The sequence below is a fragment of the Cherax quadricarinatus genome, chromosome 62 (genome assembly GCF_038502225.1).
Source record: "Cherax quadricarinatus isolate ZL_2023a chromosome 62, ASM3850222v1, whole genome shotgun sequence".
NCBI classification, from domain to species: domain Eukaryota; kingdom Metazoa; phylum Arthropoda; class Malacostraca; order Decapoda; family Parastacidae; genus Cherax; species Cherax quadricarinatus.
The window spans coordinates 24,775,258-24,798,801 of NC_091353.1; the positions used below are offsets into that span (position 1 = coordinate 24,775,258).

At 37.8% G+C, this 23,544-nt stretch overlaps 1 protein-coding gene across 3 annotated transcripts in view; it reads left to right on the top strand.

Moving 5' to 3' along the window:
- The window catches only part of LOC128687197 (lysosome membrane protein 2), a 191,589-nt gene extending 181,982 nt beyond the window's left edge, over positions 1–9,607 (top strand). For all 3 annotated transcript variants that reach the window (XM_070098502.1, XM_070098505.1, XM_070098504.1), the window contains one exon: positions 8,135–9,607. In XM_070098502.1, coding sequence (XP_069954603.1) covers positions 8,135–8,161 — 27 coding nt within the window. In that variant the 3' untranslated portion in view covers positions 8,162–9,607. The remainder of the gene's footprint in view (positions 1–8,134) is intronic.
- Positions 9,608–23,544: the final 13,937 nt, after the last annotated feature.

Sequence of the window (23,544 nt, forward strand, 5' to 3'; positions counted from 1 at the left end):
TGCTCAGATATGACAGTTTAGATGCCCCTCCAAGTAGCATATATCCCAGACCCCTCCTTTAGTGCAGGCAGTGTACTTCCCACCTCCAGTCTGATATTCAATTTTTCCTTGCCTAACTTGTTTGATACCCCTCATCACTTTACTCTTATCTGTGTTCACTTTCACATTCCTTTACATGCCCTCCCAAATTCATCAATTAACCTTGGTAATTTCTCTTCAGAATTTCCCAAAAGCACAGTATCATTAGCTATTATTATTATATTCAATGAGCACTAACAACCTTGCTAAAATTTACATAAATATGTTAGAGTTTTCCTTGAAAAATGGGAAGGATCAGTTGACTGAATATTTAGGAAATTTAAAACTAGTAGTGAATGTCCTATAATGTTAAGTCTTATTTTTCTTATGCTTTTCATTCCATTTATCATTTTGCATATGGTGTATGGTGTATAGACTGCACTTCAGACTAAGTAAGCCTTCCACCTGAATTTGAATTTGAATTGAATACACTATTCTTAAGGATACTGCCCAATAAAGGGTTAATTCCTAATACAGTGGAACCTCTACTTATGAGTGCATCCACGTACGAGTCTTTCCAGATACGAGCAGTAGCTCGGTCGATTTTTTGCTTCCAGACACGAGCGAAATTTCCAGATGCGAGCGGGCCTCAAGGGAGGTTCCTTGATGCTGGTGAGGGGCTCTTGCTCTTGATCTAGGGAATTGGATCTCAGTTGTTTGTTGGACTATTGTATTGAAACTTGGGTAATGTATGATGGAAAGATGATTCTTAATGTACACCAAAAATGGAAGAAATCAGACCATGAATAACGGAGTTCACTTCTCAGCCATTAGCCTCCCCTTAGCGGTATATTTTTGAATGGTTTTTATGGTTGTATTCTCATTTTTTTGGTCTTATTTGATAGAATGGACGATATACTACAGAAATAGATATGAGTTTGATTGGTTTCACGATGAAAAGTACCTTGAAATTGAGCTCGAAGTAGCAGAAATGTTCAATTCTTTGGCGATGTTCAGGAGTAAACAAATGACGTCACCGTCCAGTACCTGCCCGATTGGCACTGCCCTTCAACCTTCACATATTGGAAAGCTCTTCAACATGCTAGCAAAAGTGGGAGCAGACATCATGAGGTAGCAGCGGCAGACAACATGAAGTAGCAGTGGCAGACAACATGAAGCAGCAGTGGCAGACAACATGAAACAGCAGTGGCGGACCCCGTGTACCCTATACTATAAGCGAGTTTCTGAACGCCACCATGAGATGGCAGTCCACTCCACTCACGGTGGAGGGAATTCTTGTGTTTTCCTTACGTTTCAAGAAAGTGCAAAGGACAGTGCTGAGAAGAAAAAGAGGATGGTTTCCATGGAATTAAAGCAGGAAATCATAGATAAACAAACTAGGTGGAGGATTAATGACTTGGCCAGGCAGTACCAGCGTACCACTTTACGATATGTACAGGATTAAAGCAGAAGAGTCAGTGACAAAGTGTAGCATTAAGAGTGTAGCGATTAAGTGTAGCAGTAAGAGTGTAGCAATTATAAGTCACACTGTCTGACTTTTTGGGTTATCCTAGGTTCTCTACACACGTAGTCAGGAGCAGGAATGGCCGCTGTGGTGGCCCTATAAACCCCAACACCAACAGTGGCCATTATCACCACCACTAGCCACATACGTAATGACATGTATTTTATTCATTCTAGTGTATATATCATGTTTCTGTGTTATTAATATTGTTTATTATGTCATCTTAGATGAATTGTGATAGATAACTAAGCCGCAGTGTTGATATTAGGGAAATTATCGAAGTATTTTGTTGTGCCTGGAATTCCACTGGAATGAATTAATTCCATTTCAGTTAATTTAAATAAGGAAAATTGACACTGCAAACGAGCAAATCCAGATGCGAGCAAGGTCACGGAACAGATTAAACTCGTAAGTAGAGGTTCCACTGTATAAGTATGACGGTGGCTAGGGGGGCAATGTGGGAGATGTTGCAAATGTATGGAATAACAGGTAGGTTATTGAAAGCAGTGAAGAGTCTTAACGAGGATAGTGAAGCTCAGGTTAGAGTATGTAGGTGAGAGGGAGATTATTTCCCAGTAAAAGTAGGTCTTAGACAGGGATGTGTGATGTCACCATGGTTGTTCAATATATTTATAGATAGGGTTGTAAGAGAAGTGAATGCTCAGGTTTTGGCAAGAGGTGTGGGATTAAAAGATAAAGTTGCCGAGGATGGTTGATGAGTTTGGTAGGGTATTTAAAAGAAGGAAATTAAAGGTGAATATAGGAAAGAGTAAGGTGAGGATAACAAAAAAAATTAGGTAACAGAAGATTAGATATCAGATTAGAGGGAGAGAGTATGGAGGAGGTGAATGTATTCATATATTTGGGAGTGGATGTGTCAGCAGATGGGTCTATGAAGGATGAGGTGAATCATCGAATTGATGAGGAGAAAAAGGTGAGTGATGCACTGAGGAGTCTGTGGAGACAAGAACTTTATCCAAGAAAGCAAAGAGGGGAATGTATGAGTGTATAGTTATACCAACGCTCTTGTACGAGTGTGAGGCATGAGTGATGAATGTTACAACAAGGAGAAGGCTGGAGGCAGTGGAGATGTCATATCTGAGGGCAATGTGTGATGTGAATATAATGCATAGAATCTGTAGTTTGGAGATTAGGAGGAGGTGCGGGATTACCAAAACTTATCCAGAGGGCTGAGGAGGGGGTTATTGAGATGGTTTGGACATGTAGAGAGGTTGGAACAAAATAGAATGACTTCAAGAGTGTATAAATCTGTAGTAGAGGGAAGGCAGGGTAGGGGTCAGCCTAGGAAAGGTTGGAGGGAGAGGGTAAAGGTTTTGTGTAAGGGGCTTGGACCTCCAGCAAGCTTGTGTGAGCGTGTTAGATAGGAGCAAATGGAGACAAATAGTTTTTAAAACTTGACATGCAGTTGGAGTGTAAGCAAGGTAACATTTATGAAGGGATTCAGGGAAACCGGCAGGCCGGACTTGATTCCTGGAGATGGGAAATACAGTGCCGGCACTCTGAAGGAGGGGTGTTAATGTTGCAGTTTTATAACTATAGTGTAAGGATGCCTCTGGCAAGACAGTGATGGAGTGAATGATGAAAGTTTTTCTTTTTTTCAGGCCACCTTGCCTTGGTGGGAAATGGCCAGTGCATTAAAAAAAGTATTAAATTAAACTATTATTGTATTTATACAGCCTCACTTAACCCTTTCAGGGTCCAGAGGCCAAATTTCAAAGTGCACACCAGTGTCCAAGAATTTTCAAAAAATAATTTTGTTATTTTTTCTTATGAAATGGTAGAGAATCTTTTTCTGAAGGTAATAAAACAAAAAGTATGAAATTTGATGGAAAATTGACGAAATTATGCTCTTGCGAATTTTGATGTGTCAGTGATATTTACGCATTGACAATTTTACCGACTTTGACTCCCATTTTAGGCCAATTATGTACCTTACTCCAGTCAACCAAATCGCCAAGTCAACTGTTTCAACTACAAAATAAAGTGATCGGAAATTGGTAATTTAGCAAATTTAGTGCAAAGTTCAGAATATTCCAATTTCAAAATAGGGTCCAGAATAAACAATGCAGGCATTCCTGGCACTAAACTAACATTTCCTCTGTTCATTAGTTACATTTTCAAGCTTTACAAATGAATTCTATTTTGATTTTTAATTCACGTAATGAATTTTTATTCAAACCAAAAAATAGAAGATTTACTGTCATGCAATATTGTAATAATTGTATAAATAATATCAGCACATTTGTGAACATATATTAGACCCACCAGCTGGCATGTATTAGATGTGTGAGGTCATTTGAACATCGGCAAAAACTTAACATTTCTGCTACTTTGAGCTCAGTTTCAAGCCATTTTCAGTACTAAAACCAATCAAAATCATCTCTGTTTCTGTAATATATCTTCCATTCTATCAAATGAGACCAAGAAATTGCAAATACAACTACGTGTATAAAAAACATACGAAAAAACACTGCAAAGTTGCTGTTTTAATCGACAATTACAGTCTCAATTTTTTTTTCTCATTATGCACAGTGTGCTGCAGGATTTGTTTTATGTGGTGCACACATACCCAAATTTATCGCTCACAGCTTATCAGGGTGAGCTGAGCTCATGGTGTAGATCTACAGTTTGGACCCTCAACGTAAAGCCGTAGATCTACAGCACAGACCCTGAACGGGTAAATGACTGAGTTCCATTCCTAAGACCATGTCAGTAAATGAATGCATCTCTAAGTGAGGAGCATACTATAATGGTAGTGGGTTTGTGTCAGCCATCTTTGATATTGTTTTACTGTCACCTTTGCACCATTTATAAAATTTTTAGTATATTTTTAAATGTTGATACAGTACAGTAGGGCCCCACTTATATGGCAGGTTAGGTTTCAGGCTACTACAGGAAAGCAGACATCGTCGGAAAGCAGAACGCCATTTTTTTCCACTTTTAAATGCATCTAAATGCCAGCTAACAAGTTTACACTAACTTATATTAAGTTAGCAATAGAACTAGCCATTAAAAAGTAAAATACACACAAAGTACACTCATTATTTACCTCAAAATATTCGTAGTCTTAATGTAGGGCAAAAAGTGAGTAGCATTTACTATAAGAAGTTAGGCATAGTAGTCCTCCTGGCCACCCCACCCACATATAATATACTACGATGATGCTTACAGCTCCATAGAGTGATAAAATGCATATACAGTACACTCATTAGTTACCTTAAAATATTTGCAGTCTTAATGTAGGGTGAAAGGTGAAAAGTATTTATTTGTAGAAAGTGGTGTGGTAGGTAGGATAGTGTAGGGAAGCCAGCCTGGCCACCCCACCCACTATGTAAACAAACAGAGGATGCATCTGGTTATGGTTCATAAACATTCATACAAACACCTTACATTGTGTACAAGTTGTCTCCACAGTGGTACAGTAGAATAAATAAAGACCAACACTTCCATTCTCATGTAATTTTTAGGAGGAATGATACTCTGACAAATTATTATTATTATTATTATTATTATTATAATCATAATAAAAAAGAAGCACTAAACCCACAAGAGTCATCAGTTGATATATATAGAGTGAAGGCATACGAAAGGAATATTTATCTACAGTTATCTCCCAGTGTTTGACTAGAGAAAACGTAATTCTTCCGACACTCCTAGAAAGCTGCTTTGTAAACAAATCTCATATTTATATCAATTTTTATTCTGTGGCTGTATGTATAATGTTTATATGCTATGTAACGTGTTTCTTATATAATTTTGAAGAAAATATCATGGATGGATTAATGAAAATGTCTATACAGTGGAACCTCTGCTTGTGAGTTTAATCTGTTCCATGACCTTGCTCGCAACTAGATTTGCTCATTTGCAGACTCATTTTCCTCATTTAAATTAAGTGAAATGCAGTTAATTCGTTCCAGTGGATTTCTGTACTTCAGTAATTTCGCTAATATCAACTCTACGGCTTATTTATCTATCACAGTTCATCTAATATGACATAAAAAACAATATAAATAACATAGAAACCTGATATATACAGTGGACCCCCACCTTACGAACGCATCGCGTTACATTAAATCCGCCATACGAAGCATTTGAACGCAAAAATTTTGCCTCGCCTCACAAGAAAAAACTTGCCTTACATGATTCATCCGGAACGTGTCCCACATGTGGCCTCAGCTGCCCCGTGGGTGCCAGTGTTTACAAGCCAGCCAGTGCAGTCGCATCCATGCATTCATTCGGTACATTTCACCTTATCCCAGTGTTTTTTGTGCTTGTAACTGCAAAATAAGTCACCATGGGCCCCAAGAAAGTTTCTAGTGCCAACCCTGTGGTAAAAAGGGTGAGAATTAGTATGGTAATTAAGAAAGATTTTGAAGGGTTTGGGGCTAACCCTGAGAAGCCTATGCCAGTTGTGGAATCCATTGTGCCTACTTCAAAGATTAAGGAAATGTGTGCAAAGTGGGTTGAAGTGCAAACCTTTATGGATGAAAATCACCCTAACACATCTATTGCAAGCCATGCTGGTGACTATTACAATGACAATGTTGTGGCCCATTTTAGGCAAATCTTAAAGAAACGGGAGGTACAGACCTCTATCGACAGATTTGTTGTGCGACAGAGATCCAGTGACTCTCAAGCTGGTCCTAGTGGCATTAAAAGAAGAAGGGAAGTAACCCCCAGAAAAGGACTTGCTACCTCAAATCCTAATGGAAGGGGATTCCCCTTCTAAACAATAACTTCCACACTCTCCCCTCCTCCCATCCCATCAATCATCACCAGATCTTCAATAAAGGTAAGTGTCATGTATTCTATTCTTAGTAGAGTAGTAATTGTGCATTTCATGTGGTAATAATTTTTTTTTTTTTCATACTTTGGGGTGTCTTGCACGGATTAATTTCATTTCCATTATTTCTTATGGGGAAAATTAATTCACCTTACGATAATTTCGGCTTACGATGAGCTCTCAGGAACAGATTAATATCGTAAGGCGGGGTCCACTGTACTCTAGAATGAATAAAATATGTCATTATATATGTGGCAGCGGCAGCAGCCGACAAGAGTTTGTCTGGAGACAGGACAAAATAGTCCCTGAATATTTCGCTATCATCAACTCTACGGCTTATTTATCTATCACAGTTCATCTAATATGAAATAATAAACGATATAAATAACATAGAAACCTGATATATACTCCAGAATGCATAAAATATGTAATTATGTAGCAGGTGGAGGCAGCCACAACCGCTCCTTCTTTGTTGTGGTAACCATTGCCATCTAGTGATGGCCTTTTGAAGTCGTGTATTATTATTATATGTATTATTATTATTATTATTGTATTATATTATTATACTATTACTATTATACATAGTATTATTATTATTATTATTATTATTATTATTATTATTATTATTATTATTACATTAAGAAGCATCTTTCCATCATACATTGCCCAAGTTTCAATAAGATAGTCCAACAAACAAATGAGATACAATTCCCTAGATCATGAGCAAGAGCCCCTCACCAGTGTCAAGGCACCTGCCTTGAGGTCTGCTCACTTATGGAAATTTTACTCGCATATGGAAGCAAAAAACTGACCCATCAACTGCTCGTATTTGGAAAAACTCGCACATGGATGCGCTCGCAAGTAGAGATTCCACTGTATTAACGTAAAGTAAGACATTTAATGTGCCCAAGAGAGATTATTATTACATAGTATTACTATGGCTTCATGAGTAGAGAGACTCTTAGTGATTTTAATGTTTACCTGCACTTGAAATTTTGGAAAGTTTCCAGACATAATAGATGTGCTCGTGGAGAATGTAAACAAACCGGGTGGGGCATGCCGTATAGCAAATTTTGGTCATATTTGAAATTGCCGTATTAGCGGAATGCTGTAAAGCAGGGCCCTACTCTAGTGTACTGTATATTGTAATAAACTAAATAGGGGAAATCAACTCTGATAAACATGTACATTATTTAGTATGCATACTGGTCAGAGGGCCCATCATAATTCCGAGTCGTCGGTAAACAAGTAAGTCACTAAGTGAGGAGAGGTTGTATTGAGAGATGCCTTTTGGTGTATATATCTCATATAAATTGGCCCTTATATGTTGTATGTTTGGTGCGAGCAAGGGGCTAGTAACACCTTCTCCTATATAAATTACTGAATGTAAAAAGGAAGAGAAGCTTTATAAGATTTTCTTCTTTTTTGGGTCACGCTGCCTCAGTCGCAGATGACTAATATGTTGAAAAAACATTTTATCTTTACCAATGTACGTTTATTTATTCACTCGTGCTGTGTTAAAACATTTCATAAAACATATCTTTCAACATGATTCTGAATGAATATAAGTTTTGTTAAACAGCATTTTGTTACTTTTTTTTTTTAATACACCAGCCATATCCCACTGAGGCAGGGTGACCTAAAAGAAAAAGTTTTTCTTTTAACATTGAGTAATGTTTACAGGAGAAGGGGTTACTAGCCCTTTGCTCGAGGCATTTTAGTCGCCTCTTATGACATGCATGGCTTACCAAGGAAGAATTTGTTCATTTTTTTTTTTTTTTTTACAGAACTCACATGGGCAGCAGAAACTTTAAGCTTGGCATTCATGGTAAAGTGGAGGAAGCATTCGACTGTGATATACGTTCAATTAATGAGAAGAACTTCTTGCCTTAAAAATTGGCCTTTGAGACACACTACTATTTAATACAATTCTCTAACTTCTGGGATTGCAAAAAGTGACTCTTTTCTTACTGGTATTGTCCACAGAGTTATTTGTAATGACTCTACACACCATACTGTACTCTGATGTATTTTTTAAACTAAGTCATACCCAAACTACACATTGAAGGATTGTGCAGTACTTAGCTGTTATTGTAATCCCAGTTACAGCTGTATTCATGCCTGCAGCCATATCTGCTCTTGTGCCTCTGCATGCAGCTATGATTTTTTTACATGTGGTACTATACTTGTTTTTGTGATCCAAACATAGTTTTGTGTTTTATAAGATTACATTCCAGTTTGTATGTGTGTTTGTGTGTGTTGCATACTTAGTGGCAGTTGATGTTGTATTTTCAATGCCAGCTAATGCTGTATTCTGATGAGAGCTACTGTATTGTGGCAGTTGATGCTGTATTCTGATGACAGCTACTGTATTGTGGCAGTTGATGCTGTATTCTGATGAGAGCTACTGTATTAATGACAGGTATTGCTTTTTTAGAATATTTGCATCTCTGGTTTTGGCTCATGTAGGTTCAATAATAACTAATGTCAGGTTTCTAGTGACAGCTGATGTCATGTTTTTAGTGGCAGCTAATGTCATATTTCTGATTCCACCTGCTGCTGACATCAGTGATAGCTCAAACAGCCAAAGTAAGCAAAACAAAATTTACACTCGTCCAGCACCGACCATTTTGGTGTTTCAACATGATTAATTGTGCTTTTTTTTTTACACAAGGTTTTACAAGGTTAGGTTAAGGTTCCCAACTTTATTTATAAGCTAATTTAAAAAAACAATAGGTTTTGTTTAATACTGACTAAAAACATTTAAATAAATTTGATCATTATAAACTATTTACCATAAAATATAATGTCATTGTTATTCTTACTGAATCATCACAGTGGTGCCATATATTGACAGTAAATTTTCCATGACACAGAAATCTTTTATGTGCAATAATAATCATTTTCACAAGAAACTTTTTTTTTTACAAAATTGGATGACATTTAAAAGTACATTAGAAGTTCCTGGTTATGCAGACTTGAAAAGTCAATGTTGAATGCACACCTTGTTTCTAGAGCTTGAGAGCCACTTGATTGTTCTGTAACTCAATATAAAGTTTAATAATTCTTCATCGTTGTTGTTGCATTTATGCTCGAGAATTTCTTGAAGGAACACGTGCTCAAGAATACCAAAACCCTTAATTATTATTAATATTATTATTATAACAATTATATATATTAAAAAAATGACTAGGATCAACACCAATAAGCTATGTTAATATTATTAATTGTATGGGTATAAAATCTATTTTTGAATATGATTAATATTTTTGTATTCATAGAGGCACCAAACCCATAGGGATCTTGCAGCTCCTGGGGAAAGGGAGATGATAAGGTTTAATCCAAGGAAGACTATGGTGGCTCCAGCTCTTGGAATTGTGAGCTCATGACCAGTATGAAGACACTCCTTCAAGGGTAATAAGCGGGAGATAAATACACTGTTAGCAGTCTTTTTTCATACAGTGTTTTGACCAAAGTTTTAGCAGACTTGATAAGGCCTTCAAATTGAAATTCAAATTTTTTATTTGTTTGCATGTGTAATTTACATGTTATAAAATATTGTTAAGTACAAAGAAAGCCACTAACACCTGAGGATTTCAGGCAGACTAATACTAATGTTTACACACTACTTAAAATTTGACAGTTATAGAGTGGTAAATTTTAATTATTCATATGCCTTGGGAAAATATTGTATTAAAAGGATTCCTTTTAAAATGTTTGACCAAGACTTTATCAAGTTTTGCCTTGGGCAAAACACTGTATTAAAAGGATTCCTTTCAATATAACTTTTGTGCAAGGCTTTATTAATTAAGCCTTGGGCAATTAATAATGCTAAACCCACAAAGGTGATACAGTGCTGCAGGGCAGGATGTACTAAGGTCAAAATATGTGAAGATAAGAGAGCAGCGAAGGTGAGGAGCATGCAAGAGGCAGAGTCAGAAAGGGTAATGAGAAGTGCTAAAGGGAAAATATAATCAAAGTTGGTGTAATAAAGCTGTTGCTGATAAAAAAAAGTCAAAGAGGAAGTCTGTGTCAAAGGTGGAGCTGTCAGCAAGGTCAGTTACAGTAAGGTTGTTAGAGTGGTGACGACACCAGAGGTAAATTCTGCATGTCTGCTGGTAGACAAGACAGTCTAATAGTATATGGCAAAATGAAAACGGAGTTTGATAATTCTCACAGAGTGGCGCTGGGCACTTCTCCATGAGATACCCATGAGCGAGATGCGTGTCTGATATACATCTACCATCCGACTTACAACCGAGCTTGGTTCCGACCAACTGGTCATAAGTCAAAATGAACGTAAGCCAAACCTTAGAAAATTGCCAATGTACTGGGTAGTAGTAGTAGTTATAGGTGTGGTGGAAATGTCAGCAGGTACATTAGAAAGAAAAGTTACAAAACCTATGACTTGGTTAGCATAAAAAATAGGTTGGGCAAATGTATATGGATGGATTTGAGAAGGCATGTTTCATTGTCCCTTATAGAAAAGGTAGCTTGTCATTGGACTCTTCTTCAGCATTAACCCTTTGACTGTCGCAGCCCCAAATCCTGAAGTGTCTCCTGGTGTTGAAGAATATTAAAAAAAAAAGTTATTTTTTCTTATGAAAGTGTTAAGATTAATTTTCTGATTGTTTTAAGCCCTCAAATTTTTTTTTTGCTATCAGTACTTACCAAGATACAAAGGAGTAAAATTGGGAGAAATTGAGCCATGTATGGCAACAGTGGTGAATGCCGCTCACCCAGTAAACTTTGGCTTACTTCCATTCGAAGGTTTCTTGTTTTTTTTCACTATTTTGTTTTTTCATATAACTTATGTGGCATCTGAGACCACAGTATGGTGCAATGTATGTATATATACTCATTGAATGTAACACAGTACTGTAATATTGTTTACAAAACTTGTTTACACAAATGAACATAAAAAAATTTTTGTTACTATTGTTCCGTAATATATAAACAAATGTACAGTCACTGGACACTTTCCTAGAACTGCTGCAGCTTGTGGAATTCTTTGAAACATGGGTACAGTATATGCACAGTGGTATTTTACACTCCTCACACATAAAATGAGTGTCTGCATTTTTGTGGGCGTTTTGTGGTATGTGCACAGACGAAACACCTCTTCTGAGCATTTTTCTTGAAAGCAGTTGCAGGCAGTGGTATGGGGTAGTGATCACCATGCCTCAGATGAGAGGCATGTGTTGATAATTTCGTGGGTGCTGGTCTATTGCAGGTGTTGTTCCTTGGTACTTGAATATTATTTATCTGATAACTGACAAACAAAATTCACCATTGTGATGAATGGTTTGAAAAACCGACAAGTTGAAGATTGAGACACTTATGCAGCATATGGGAATCTTTATTCAGGAAACGTTTCGCCACACAGTGGCTTCATCAGTCCAATACAAAGAGGAAGGCGTAAGGAGAGGAGGAGAATGAGGTAATCAGTCCCTCAACCTGGAGTCGATGTGTTCAGTCCATCAACCTGGAGTCGATGTGTTCAGTCCATCAATGATGGACTGAACACATCGACTCCAGGTTGAGGGACTGATTACCTCATTCTCCTCCTCTCCTTACGCCTTCCTCTTTGTATTGGACTGATGAAGCCACTGTGTGGCGAAACGTTTCCTGAATAAAGATTCCCATATGCTGCATAAGTGTCTCAATCTTCAAAATTCACCATATTTGGGTTTGTTGTTGGTCTTCAACTTATACATATTATAAGCATTCAGCATGGAAATATTAAGAAAATGGAAAAAGAGTTTTATGTACCACTTATAACTCTTGTGAACACAATCAGCAAACCCAATCTGCATGTCACATTTGTCCACTAAGCGCATATTGAGGTTGTAATCCATCACAGCTGCAGGTTTTACAATGGGTTCATTGGTCTCTATTCTGCTTGCCAGTGTCTACCATTTCATGTCGGTGAACTGATGTCAACAATGTGATGTCATTGGCAGCAAACACCTGAACATCACCTCTACGAGTGCCTGCGGCAAACCTAGGCATGTGTTTGTGATTTCCACGCACTGTGCCACACATGTTTGTCATGTTTACTCGCAAGAAATCACTGAGTAAAGGGCTTGTGTACCAGTTATCAGTACATAAAATATGCCCCCTATCAAGATATGGTTCCATTATTGTTCTAACCACATCACCAGAGATACCCAGTAATTTCCTGGTATCTTGCTATGTATTACTGCCAGTGTACATGTAAGAACTCTATGCACCTGAAGGGCCCCAAAATTTGGAACTCATTACCAGTAAATACTCAGTACTTAAATTAAGATCTCCCAATTACCTAAATCTTAACACCTCAAAATTTAAATACCAAAAGTTCATACATAACTTAATAACTATATTATAGTATAAATACCTGCACAAAACTATACTGCCTTACACCATATTGTAACATTCTCATACTGTAAACTACTTTCACCAATGCTTAATATTATTTTCCAATAATATAACTTAAATATTTACTAATAATATTCACAACGTACAAAATACTTTCAAATTGTCCCAATGTAATATCCCCAGATTGTAACTTGAGCTAACTTACTGTCTACTTTAAATAAAAAACAACATAATACCTAGGCATAATAGAGGCTCTCTTTGTATTGCAACCCACTATTGTAAATACTGTACAAAATCTCAATGTACTGTTTGCAAAGACATAAAATAAATAAATAAATAAACAGATGTACAACTTAAAAAATGATCAATTTCTCTAGTATTAAGTAGTCAATAAGCCATTAATTAAGTCTGCCTATAATGCCGTAGCATGATAGTGGCTCTTTACACTGAAACTCATTATTGTAACTACAGAATCTCAATGTAAACTTGCAAAGAAATAAAAATTGTATTGTATAGGGCCACGGGATGTACTCCAAGATTTACTCCTTTCCCTTGGAATTGCACATGGCACACTACCAGAACACATGCTGTGTTGTACATACTGCTGCTTTACTGGAGAATATTTACCCTCGCTGTCGCAACTAGAACTGCTTTCAGTAGCTTGGAAATTATTATCACTTTCACTGCTCACATCTGAGTCCTGTACATGGGGAGATAGTTTCCTCTTTCGTCCTGATACAGGGGAACATGAATGAAATGGCTCAGCACCAGAGGTGGTGGGTCATCTGGATTTTCATCACTAATTACGTTATCCTGGGCACTGCTTTCGGTCACACCCTCTCCAAAACTGTGAAATTTACTTTCACTGGCACTTCCATCACTATTAGAGCTATTACTTGAGAACAAAAGACCTCCAATCTGCCGAGGAGTGAGGTACTTCTTACCGCGAGGCATGGTGAACAAGGACTACTGGAGTGGAGTTCCCACAATGCACCACCGAGTCCCCAATTTTTTTCATAGTGTGCACACCATCATGCAGACCCTTTCTCTCACATGTAGGCCTAACAGCTTTCTCCTGGTTGATTTGAGGCCGCTAGAATTTATGTGTATTAATACATCAAACGTGGCTCGTAAGACGTATATATACCACCTATACAGTCAAAGGGTTAATAAGAACATAAGAAGGGAGGAACACTGTAGCAGGTCTGTTGGCCTATATTAGGCAGATCCTTCACAAATACATCCCACTAACAGAACATTTGTCCAATCCACCTTCAATGCTACCCAAGCAATAAGAACATAATAAAGGAAGACCACTGCAGTAGGCCTGTTGGCCCATAGTGGGCAGGTCCTTCAACAATCTAACCCACCAACAGAATAATAGCCCAACTCACTTTAGTTTTACCCTAACAATAAACTGTGATTTAAATCCACTAACCCGTGTGCAAGTCCCACTCAAATCCAAATCCTCTCACTCATGTATTATCCAACCTAAATTTGAAACTAGCCAAAGTTTTACTTTACTTTTTATGCTGTTAGTACAAGTGACTTCTTCAGTCTTAGTATGAGTGGCTTCTTCAGTATTAGTACAAGTGGCTACTTCAGTATTAGGACTGAAGAAGCCACTCGTGGCAAAACGTTTCATTTAATAAATATCCTGAACTGTACATAAGTGTCTTTTTCCACATCACATAATTGCTACTACATAAAGGACACGCCCAGTTTGGGCCAACAGGCCTGCTGCAGTGTTCCTTCTCTCTTATGTTCTTATGTAATAGAGAAGGGACACTGAAACATGCCTTCTCAAATCCATCCATATACATTTGCCCAACCTATTTTTTATGCTACCCAAGCCATAGCTTTTGTAACCTTTCTTCCTCATGAATCAGCTGACATTTCCACCACATGTATAAATACTTCCTCTACTTGTGTGGGCAAAACATTTTCAATAAAGGATCACATTATACTGCTGAGTCTGACCATGCATCTGGCAGCCCGGCTGCCAGATGCATGGTCATAAGTCGAGTGGACGTATGTCGAGCAGGTTGTAAGTCAGATGGTAGGTGTATACATGAAGACTAGAGAGTGTAGTCTCCCGAACATAACAGTGACGATAAGAAAACCAGAAACCTAAACAAGGTTTCATGGAATATAATTCATTATGAATCAACTCAGATCATTGTTGTTGCCAACGGCGCTGAAAGTGTCGATACATTACCTCAAAATAGCCTGAGGATGGAATACCTCTATATGAAATGTGGTGGTCATGAACAGCTGATCATGCAGCAATGCTTGCTCATTGCCCCAAACATCAACATGTCCAAGGACCCTGCAGGATGCAGCAGAAAATGTCTTTGTGTTTATTAGAAATGTGGCACAACAATGGGATAACCTGTAAAGCACTAAAGGAGTCCAACACCACTACTACAAATGTTGAGGTAAACAGGGATGCAATGTGTATGACAACTATGAGAATTGCATACAACTCAACTGTGAAAATGCTAGCCAAGTCTAATAAATGACCTCATATAACTCAGTCCTGAAAAACTGATGCAAACTCAACACCTTCAGATGATTTAGAACCATCAGTGTAAACTGCAACAGCATGAGAATGAGATTGGAAGTTAAGAAAAAAGGAGTGAGAAAGTAAAGTAGGTAATTGAGCGTTTGCACACACACAAGTGGGGAAGAACAGACACAAATTGTCAGAACTTCCTAAGGAGGAAGAAAAAAGCCAGATGCCAGATGGACATATAAAGGGGGAGCCAAGAGTGAGCACAAAGAGAGAAAAAGGATGTAGCAAACAAAGGACCTCTACTGACATCTGTTGCCATCTTATATGTAGAAGGATTGTAAAGGTCAAGAGAGTGGACAAAATAATTGAGACAGTGGGCATCACTCTGATCGTGCAAAGATGGAACATTTGCCTTTGCATATAGGTTCTCGACAGGGGAGGAATGAAAAGCACCTAGATATAAATGTAATCCCTGATGATGAATGGTATCAAGCTTAGAAAGAGCTGTGGGTGAGGCTGTGGAATATAGCTGGTCACCATAATCTAATTTCACTAAGATTAGAGCAGAATGGAGACGAAGGAGAGTTTATCTATCGTAAGTCTTTGCCAAAATGTTGCATTAAGATTATTATAATCATAACTAAGCATTGAGCCCACAAGGGTCATACTGCATTGCATTAAAAGCATTCTCTGCTAACAGTGTCTTTTTTTTCCACTTGTCACCCTTTGCCACTTTTTTAATACATTGACCACCTCCCACGAAGGTAGGGTGACCAAAAGCAAAAAGAGGAAACACATTCATCATCACCCATTCAGAAGTGTGCTGATATTACAGTTCAGGTGACTCACTGAACTGTCATTTTCTAACCCCTGCAGAGTGCAGGCACAGTACTCACCACCTACAGGACTCAGTAGTTTCCCCGAATTCCTTAATGAGTGTTACTGTGCTCACGTTCCACCAGCACATCACATCCCTCCAGTGTCTACCAAAAAATAAGTGCATAGTGTTTAGAAGGGGTGGGAAGCTAGAGGACAGTAGTATGTAAACCACTGGTGCTACCCATCAAGGCTGCAGGTCAGCAATGTGTTACTCTGACACACAAAGGAAAAGTGGGTGTAGATATTATTTTTATTAATGTTTTCCTCCAGTTTTTAATCAGTAGCACTGATGTTTTGTAAATTTTCATTATTGTGTGTTGTTTAACACAGCAGCAGTCTCCTGCCAAGGCAGGGCATCTCAAAGAAGAAAACACATTCACCATCTTTCCAGTAGTGTGCTGACATCACACTCAAATTGCCCCTTTGTATATGTATGGTTACTATTTGTCTAATACAGAGTGAAGATATATTACAATTTAAAATTTTCTTTTTTGGTTTAAAATGCACTGATATTTTGTGTATGTATTTTGTATTATGTGACATGCTCACATTTATTTGTTACAGAGTTATTAATATTAAATATTGATTTTTTTGTGGAATTAATAATGATAAATGGTTAGATTTTGTTTTCTTGGTTATTGTCTATGAAGTATTTTGTTTTGTAGCATCAAAATAACTATTATTAATTGTTTACTGAAGTAGTTGATTATTTTTTGGGTAGTGTTGAAAGTGGATAATATAAGTTGAAGAGAAAAAAGTTTTCAAAAAAAACTAATTGAAACAAATTAAAATTATGAAGTCAGTGGGTGATTATATAAATTGTGAAATTTTGTCTGCATCTTAGTGAACCAAAATATAAAGATACAGCCAGTGTGGGGTATCTTTAAATTAAAGAAAAATGAATTTCAGTCATAAGATGGATTCAAGTTTAGAAATATGAGTCACAAGGAGATATTGAAGACCTTGGCAATAACAGTGATGATTAAGATCAGGAAGAAAGTTACTCCCAGCAAGAGTCTTCTCCAGTCACTGACTCCTCTTGTCACGGCCTTGAAAATGATAGATGAGGAAACTACATGAAAACTGCAGTAAACCCTCCATATAACAGTTTAATAAGGGGAGAAAGTGACCAGTAATGACATTTGTGGTGAAAAGATAAAAGATTGCTTTGCCGTCATTGTAAAAATAATTGACAATTCTATAACAACAAACTGTCCATTGTTTCCACACTGACAGACCCAGCACGTTTTGTTCCATTGTTTCCACACTGACAGACCCAGCACGTTTTGTTCCATTGTTTCCACACTGACAGACCCAGCACGTTTTGTTCCATTGTTTCCACACTGACAGACCCAGCACGTTTTGTTCCATTGTTTCCACACTGACAGACCCAGCACGTTTTGTTCCAGTTCTCCAAGGTCCATTATATGCAGGCTTTACTGCACACATAACATTATAAAAAAAATACAGTACAACCAAAAAAGTTCTTGGTGCAGTACCAGTACTAGAGATGAAAGAAAAGACATATTTTCAAATTATGAAAAATTATTAGAAAAGATACATAAAATATTTACATATTGGTTGACAAGTGAAGCAGAATCAGTGAGATAATGTGTGTCTTATTTATTAGAAATTATATTGATTATAGAAGATGGGACACTGCAAGCATATCTCTGATACTGTAATAACAAGTAGATAATGCCTCATGTACACACATGCACATGCACATATATGCACATACACACATGTGCACACACACATGCACACACACACAGGGGGACACAGTTGGAAATCAAAAATACAGATGAATCACAGGGAAGTTAGGAAGTATTTCTTCAGTCACAGAGCAGTCAGGAAGTGGAATAGTTTGGGAAGTGATGTAGTGGAGGCAGGATCCATTAATAGCTTTAAGCAGAGGTATGATAAAGCTCATGGTGCAGGGAGAGTGACCCAGTAGCGACCAGTGAAGAGGTGGGGCCAGGAGCTGTGACTCAACCCCTGCAGCCACAACTGGTGAGTACACACACACACACATACATCAAGAAATTGGAGAAAGTTAAGAGGTTTGCAACAAAACTAGTCCTGGAACCAAGGGGTATGTACTATGAGGAGAGGTTAAGGGAACTCAATCTGATGGCACTGGAGGACAGGAGGGACGTGATAATGACATTTAAAATACTGAGAGGAATTGACAAGGTGGATAGGAAAACGTGTTTCAGAGATAGGACACAGGAACAAGGGGACACAGTTGGAAGTTAAAAACTCACATGAGTCATAGGGATGTTAAGAAGTACTTCTCCAGCCTTAGAGTTGTCAGGAAGTGGAACATTCTGAAGTGGTAAGTAGTGGAGACAGGATCCATACATAGCTTTAAGAAAAGAAGAGGTACGATAAGGCTCTTAGAGCAGGGAGAGAGAGTGGACCTAATAGCAACTAGTGAAAAGGCAGGGCCAGGAGCTAAGAATTGACCTCTGCAACCACAAATAGGTGAGTGAGTACACATACAGACAGGAGAAAATAGGATGCGTAGCCTGCATTTTCTTGGACTGCAAGAAGGCTTTTGACATAGTACCACACAAAAGACTGGTACAGAAACTAGAGGAGCATGCAGGAATAACAGGAAGAGCACTGAAATGGATCAGGGAATACCTGACGGGAAGGAAACAGTGAGCAATGGTGTGTGACGAGGTGTCAGAGTGGGTGCATGTGTTGAGTGGAGTTCCACAAGGGTCACTTCTAGGGCCAGTGCTGGTTCTTGTATATGTGAATGACATGATAGAAAAAATAGTCAGAGGTGTCCCTGTTTGTAGATAATATGAAACTAATGAGGGGAATACAAGTGGATGAGGACCAGGAAAGGCTACTAAGGGATCTGGACAGTCTACAATCCTGGTCTGACAAATGGCTCTTGGAGTTTAATCCCACCAAGTGCAAAGTTATGAACCTTGGGGAAGGACAAAGAAGACTGAAGATGGAGTACACAGAGTTAATGGGTTGGAACGTTAGTTGGGTCAGAATTGTAGCAAGTGACAGATGGGCGAGAAAGATAGGAATTATGGTGACACCAGGTAGGAAGATTTTATGGTGACAGGCTTAGAGGTCAAAGACTGCAAACCTCACTCAAGGAAAAGGATCTTGGGGTGAGCATTATACCAAGCACATCTGAGGCGCACATCAACCAAATAACTGCTGCAACATATGGGCACCTGGGAAACCAAAAATAGCTTTTTGACATCTTCATAAGTCATTCACTACACTGTACACTGTATGTCAGACCCATATTGGAGTATGCAGCACCAGCATGGAACCCACACCTGGCCAAGCATGTCAGGAAATTAGAGAAAGTGCAGAGGTTTGCAACAGATCCTAGAGCTAAGGGGTATATGTCCTATGAGGAGAGGTTAAGGGAACTCAACCTGGGGACAGGAGAACTAGGGAAGATATGATAACATACAAAATACTGAGAGGAATTTACAAGGTGAACAGGAGCATTATGTTTCAGAGTTGGGTCAGAGCAACAAGAGGACACAACTGGAAGTTGTGCCACATGCTAAATAAGACACTACATGGCTTATAACACATTGGTTCTATGGTACTTTAACCCTTAAACTGTCCAAACGTAGATCTACATTCACTCGCGTGGCGCTCCGAATATTTTGAAAAATAAAATCTTTTTTTTTTCTTTTAAAAATGAAGAGCACATTTTTCTACACATTATAGTAATAAAAAAAAAATTAGGGTCAGTACTTACCGAGATATAAGACCGTGAAGTTGGCTCTGGATGCTCACCTGTCAGCAACATCGACTCCTGCCGCTTGCAGAAGTGTTGCCAATATACCTTTTTTTCTTGTTTTTATTTTAATTTATATATTTTTTATGTTCTGATAATTACAATTTATAATTGTAGCCAGTCTTTGTTCTGACACTAATGTTAGGTACTGAAATAGTGCTCAAATAGTCACAATCACATTGACAGGTGAACATTTACACCTGCCTGGGTTATTTACTATTGTCTAGAAATATATACAAAGTATTTATAGGTCCCAGCAATGTTTTAGATACCCTGGCATATACCTTGAAGCATGTTGTTATAAAAGGCAACCCTATACTGTTGACAGCCTAGTGACTTTTGATAAATGCCCACTGCTCCAGCTAACCCTCGCTGTATTTGTTATCACTGTTACACACAAACATGTCTTGTCTCTCTGTCTATTTATCTGTCTGCCTGTCTGGAGTATATGTATATCACACTCCTTGAAGAATCATGTTATGACATCTGTTATCAGCTCAGTGACATTTGATAAAGGGGTGCTCGGGGGAACCCTGGCTTTATTTGTTTTCACTGATACACACAAACATGTTTCTGTTTGTCTGTCTATCTTTGTCTGGAATTTTTGGATTATCCTAGGTAATTTACATTATGTATAATAACTGTACTTATGTGTATGTGTGAAACAGAGATATAGATAGATATATAGATACACAGAGATAGAGATATAGACAGAGAGACAGCCAGAGACAGCCAAAGCAAGCCAGTTGGCCAGCCTGCTGAATACATAAGAACATAAAAAAGAAGGAACACTGCAGCAGCTTAGACTAATGACCCACCTAGTCAGGTCACATCCACTGAAGGAAGGAGCATGACATCAGACCTAGTAGCACAAGCTAGTCAGGTCCAACTCACACCCACCCACACTCACTCATGCATTTCTCTAACCTATTTTTACTTTCCTCTTAAAATGGGAGTGTTAATGCGACATGGCATCAGTGAATCCCTGGTGTTTGCCACGCTATTTGCTCTAGCTGGCACTCAATTGAACTGGTGCTCCCACAAGGTACTAAGTGCTCCCAGATTCTTTTAATAGTGCGCACACTGAGTGCACAGACCTATTCTTTCATGTCTAGGCGACTCAAACCTATTGTGCCAAATTTGAAGGAATGAAAAATAAAATGTTGATCTACGTTTGGAGCGCTACACGTGCAAATGTAGATCTACGTTTGGACAGTTTAAGGGTTAAATTCTCTTTCATTGGTTCTAAGGTATTTGATAATTAGATGGTGGAACTATTGACAAATAGATGCTGGAACTATCAATAGATAGTTAGATGCTGAAACTATCAATAGATTGATGCTGGAATTGTTAACAGATAGTTAGATACTGGAACTATCAATAGATAGTTAGATGCTGGAACTATCAATAGACCACTTGTCTAGTCTAACCTCACCAGTGGACTGAAATTAATTCCTTTTATTTTTTAAATGTAACTCCAGTACTGTTACGGATATTAAATTTCACATACAACTCAACCTACCCATAACATACCCATACTGTAACACAGTCAGAATGACTCAAGATTTTGCACAAATATTTAAGGATATACTATGGTATACTATGGTATAAATATCTAAAATATTATAATATGACTATTTCTACCTCCCAAATGTTCCATTGTGGAACGTTAAATTTCACTAGTGAAACAGCTGAGATATGTACCAGTGTGGTACATAAGGTGTTGTATGTACCAGTATGATACATAAGGTGTCACATGTACCAGTATGATACATAAGGTGTCACATGTACCAGTATGGTACATAAAGTGTCACAACAAAAGTCTGTAAACTGATTGTACATAAATATTCTTGTATTAAGTGTGTGATGTATCTCTGTCTTGACCTACAGTCTATCATATTCAGTGAGTTTATCACTTATACTGTATTGTATATTAAGGAGAGAAGAAAGAATGAAAAAGCACAAAACTGTGACTGGAACAATACACGATGACCTGCACATGGGAGAATAGAACTGACAGTGTTTCAATCCAACTTGCATCATTAACTAGTCCTTATTAGTTTCATTCTCTTAGGTGCGGGTTATTTGTATACAGGAGGGCCCCGCTTATACAGCAGGTTAGGTTCTAGGTTACTGTTGTACAGGCAGACCCCATTTATACAGCAGGTTAGGTTCTAGGCTACTGCTGTAAAGCAAAAGTCACTGCAATGTGAAACCTAGCCTTTTTTTTTCACTTCCAAATTCATATAAAAGCTTGATAGCACATTTACACTATCATATATTAAGTGAGCAATAGAACTAGCCTAAAAAATACATATACAGTACACACAATACTTTTTTTTTTTTTCAACAAACCAGCCGTATCCCACCAAGGCAGGGTGGCCCAAAAAGAAAAACGAAAGACACAATACTTACCTTAAAATATTTTCTTCCTTAGCTTATATAGCTTATAGTGAGTATTATTATTATTATAATCAAAAAGAAGCACTAAGCCACAAGGGCTATACAGCTTATAGTGAGTAGTGAATACATTTACTGTAGGAAGTTTGAATAAATGAAGAATGGGCATAATTGAAAACTGCTGCATTAGCAAAACAGCATAAAGCAAAGCACTGTAAAGTGGGGCCTTCCTGTATTAAGGAGTCCTGGAAATGTATCTTGACAGCAGAGTAACACAAGTGAGTGAGTGAGTTCATTTCATGGCAGATTGGATACTCATGACTGAACTTCTGCACAGTTACTCAACCTTAATTCTTTATGAATATATTTTGTGATATTTAATTATTTCATAAACACAATGACCATTTGTCACCAAGGAGGGGTGACCCAAAAGTGACCCAAAGGAAACACATTCACCATCATTCATTCCCTAGCTGTCTTTCTGTTAGTTCATGGACACAAAATTCAAATAATAATATAAAATTATATTAACTGTTATTGGTTATACATGCAGTATATTCTCTAGTTAAAACAACTGGATTGTCAAAAATAATATCTGCTTTGTTTGCAATTATCACAGTCAGACAGTAGAGTGATTGGTAATTGAATTCAGTGTACAGTATGTTAATGCAAAAAAAGACTTACTAATTTATGAATGTTTCTACATTAGTGTGTTATAAAACAAGATAGAGAAAATGTGATTAATTAGCCCTGGTTAATACCTGTTTGTATGCTACATTCTGTATATACTCTGCACTACCATTGCACTATATAGTACTCTGCACTACTGTATATAGTACTCAGCACTACCACTATATATACTGTTCTGCACCACTACTTTCATTGCTCTTAGCCTAAATGGATACAGCTTTAGTTGTCTATGACAAGAACCAGTTTATTAATTACTGTACTTAAAATAATTAAAATAACTAATAACCTTTTACACTTAGGAAAAAGAAGGCTCCTCTGTTTGTGCAATTATTCCAGTCATCCTAAAATAATAATAATAATACTGTGCTTTATTTTATATCTAAGCGGCTGTATCCAAAAGCAGGGTTATCCAAAGGCAGGGTTATCCAAAGGCAGGGTTATCCAAAGGCAGGGTTATCCAAAGGCAGGGTTATCCAAAGGCAGGGTTATCCAAAGGCAGGGTTATCCAAAGGCAGGGGTATCCAAAGGCAGGGGTATCCAAAGGCAGGGTTATCCAAAGGCAG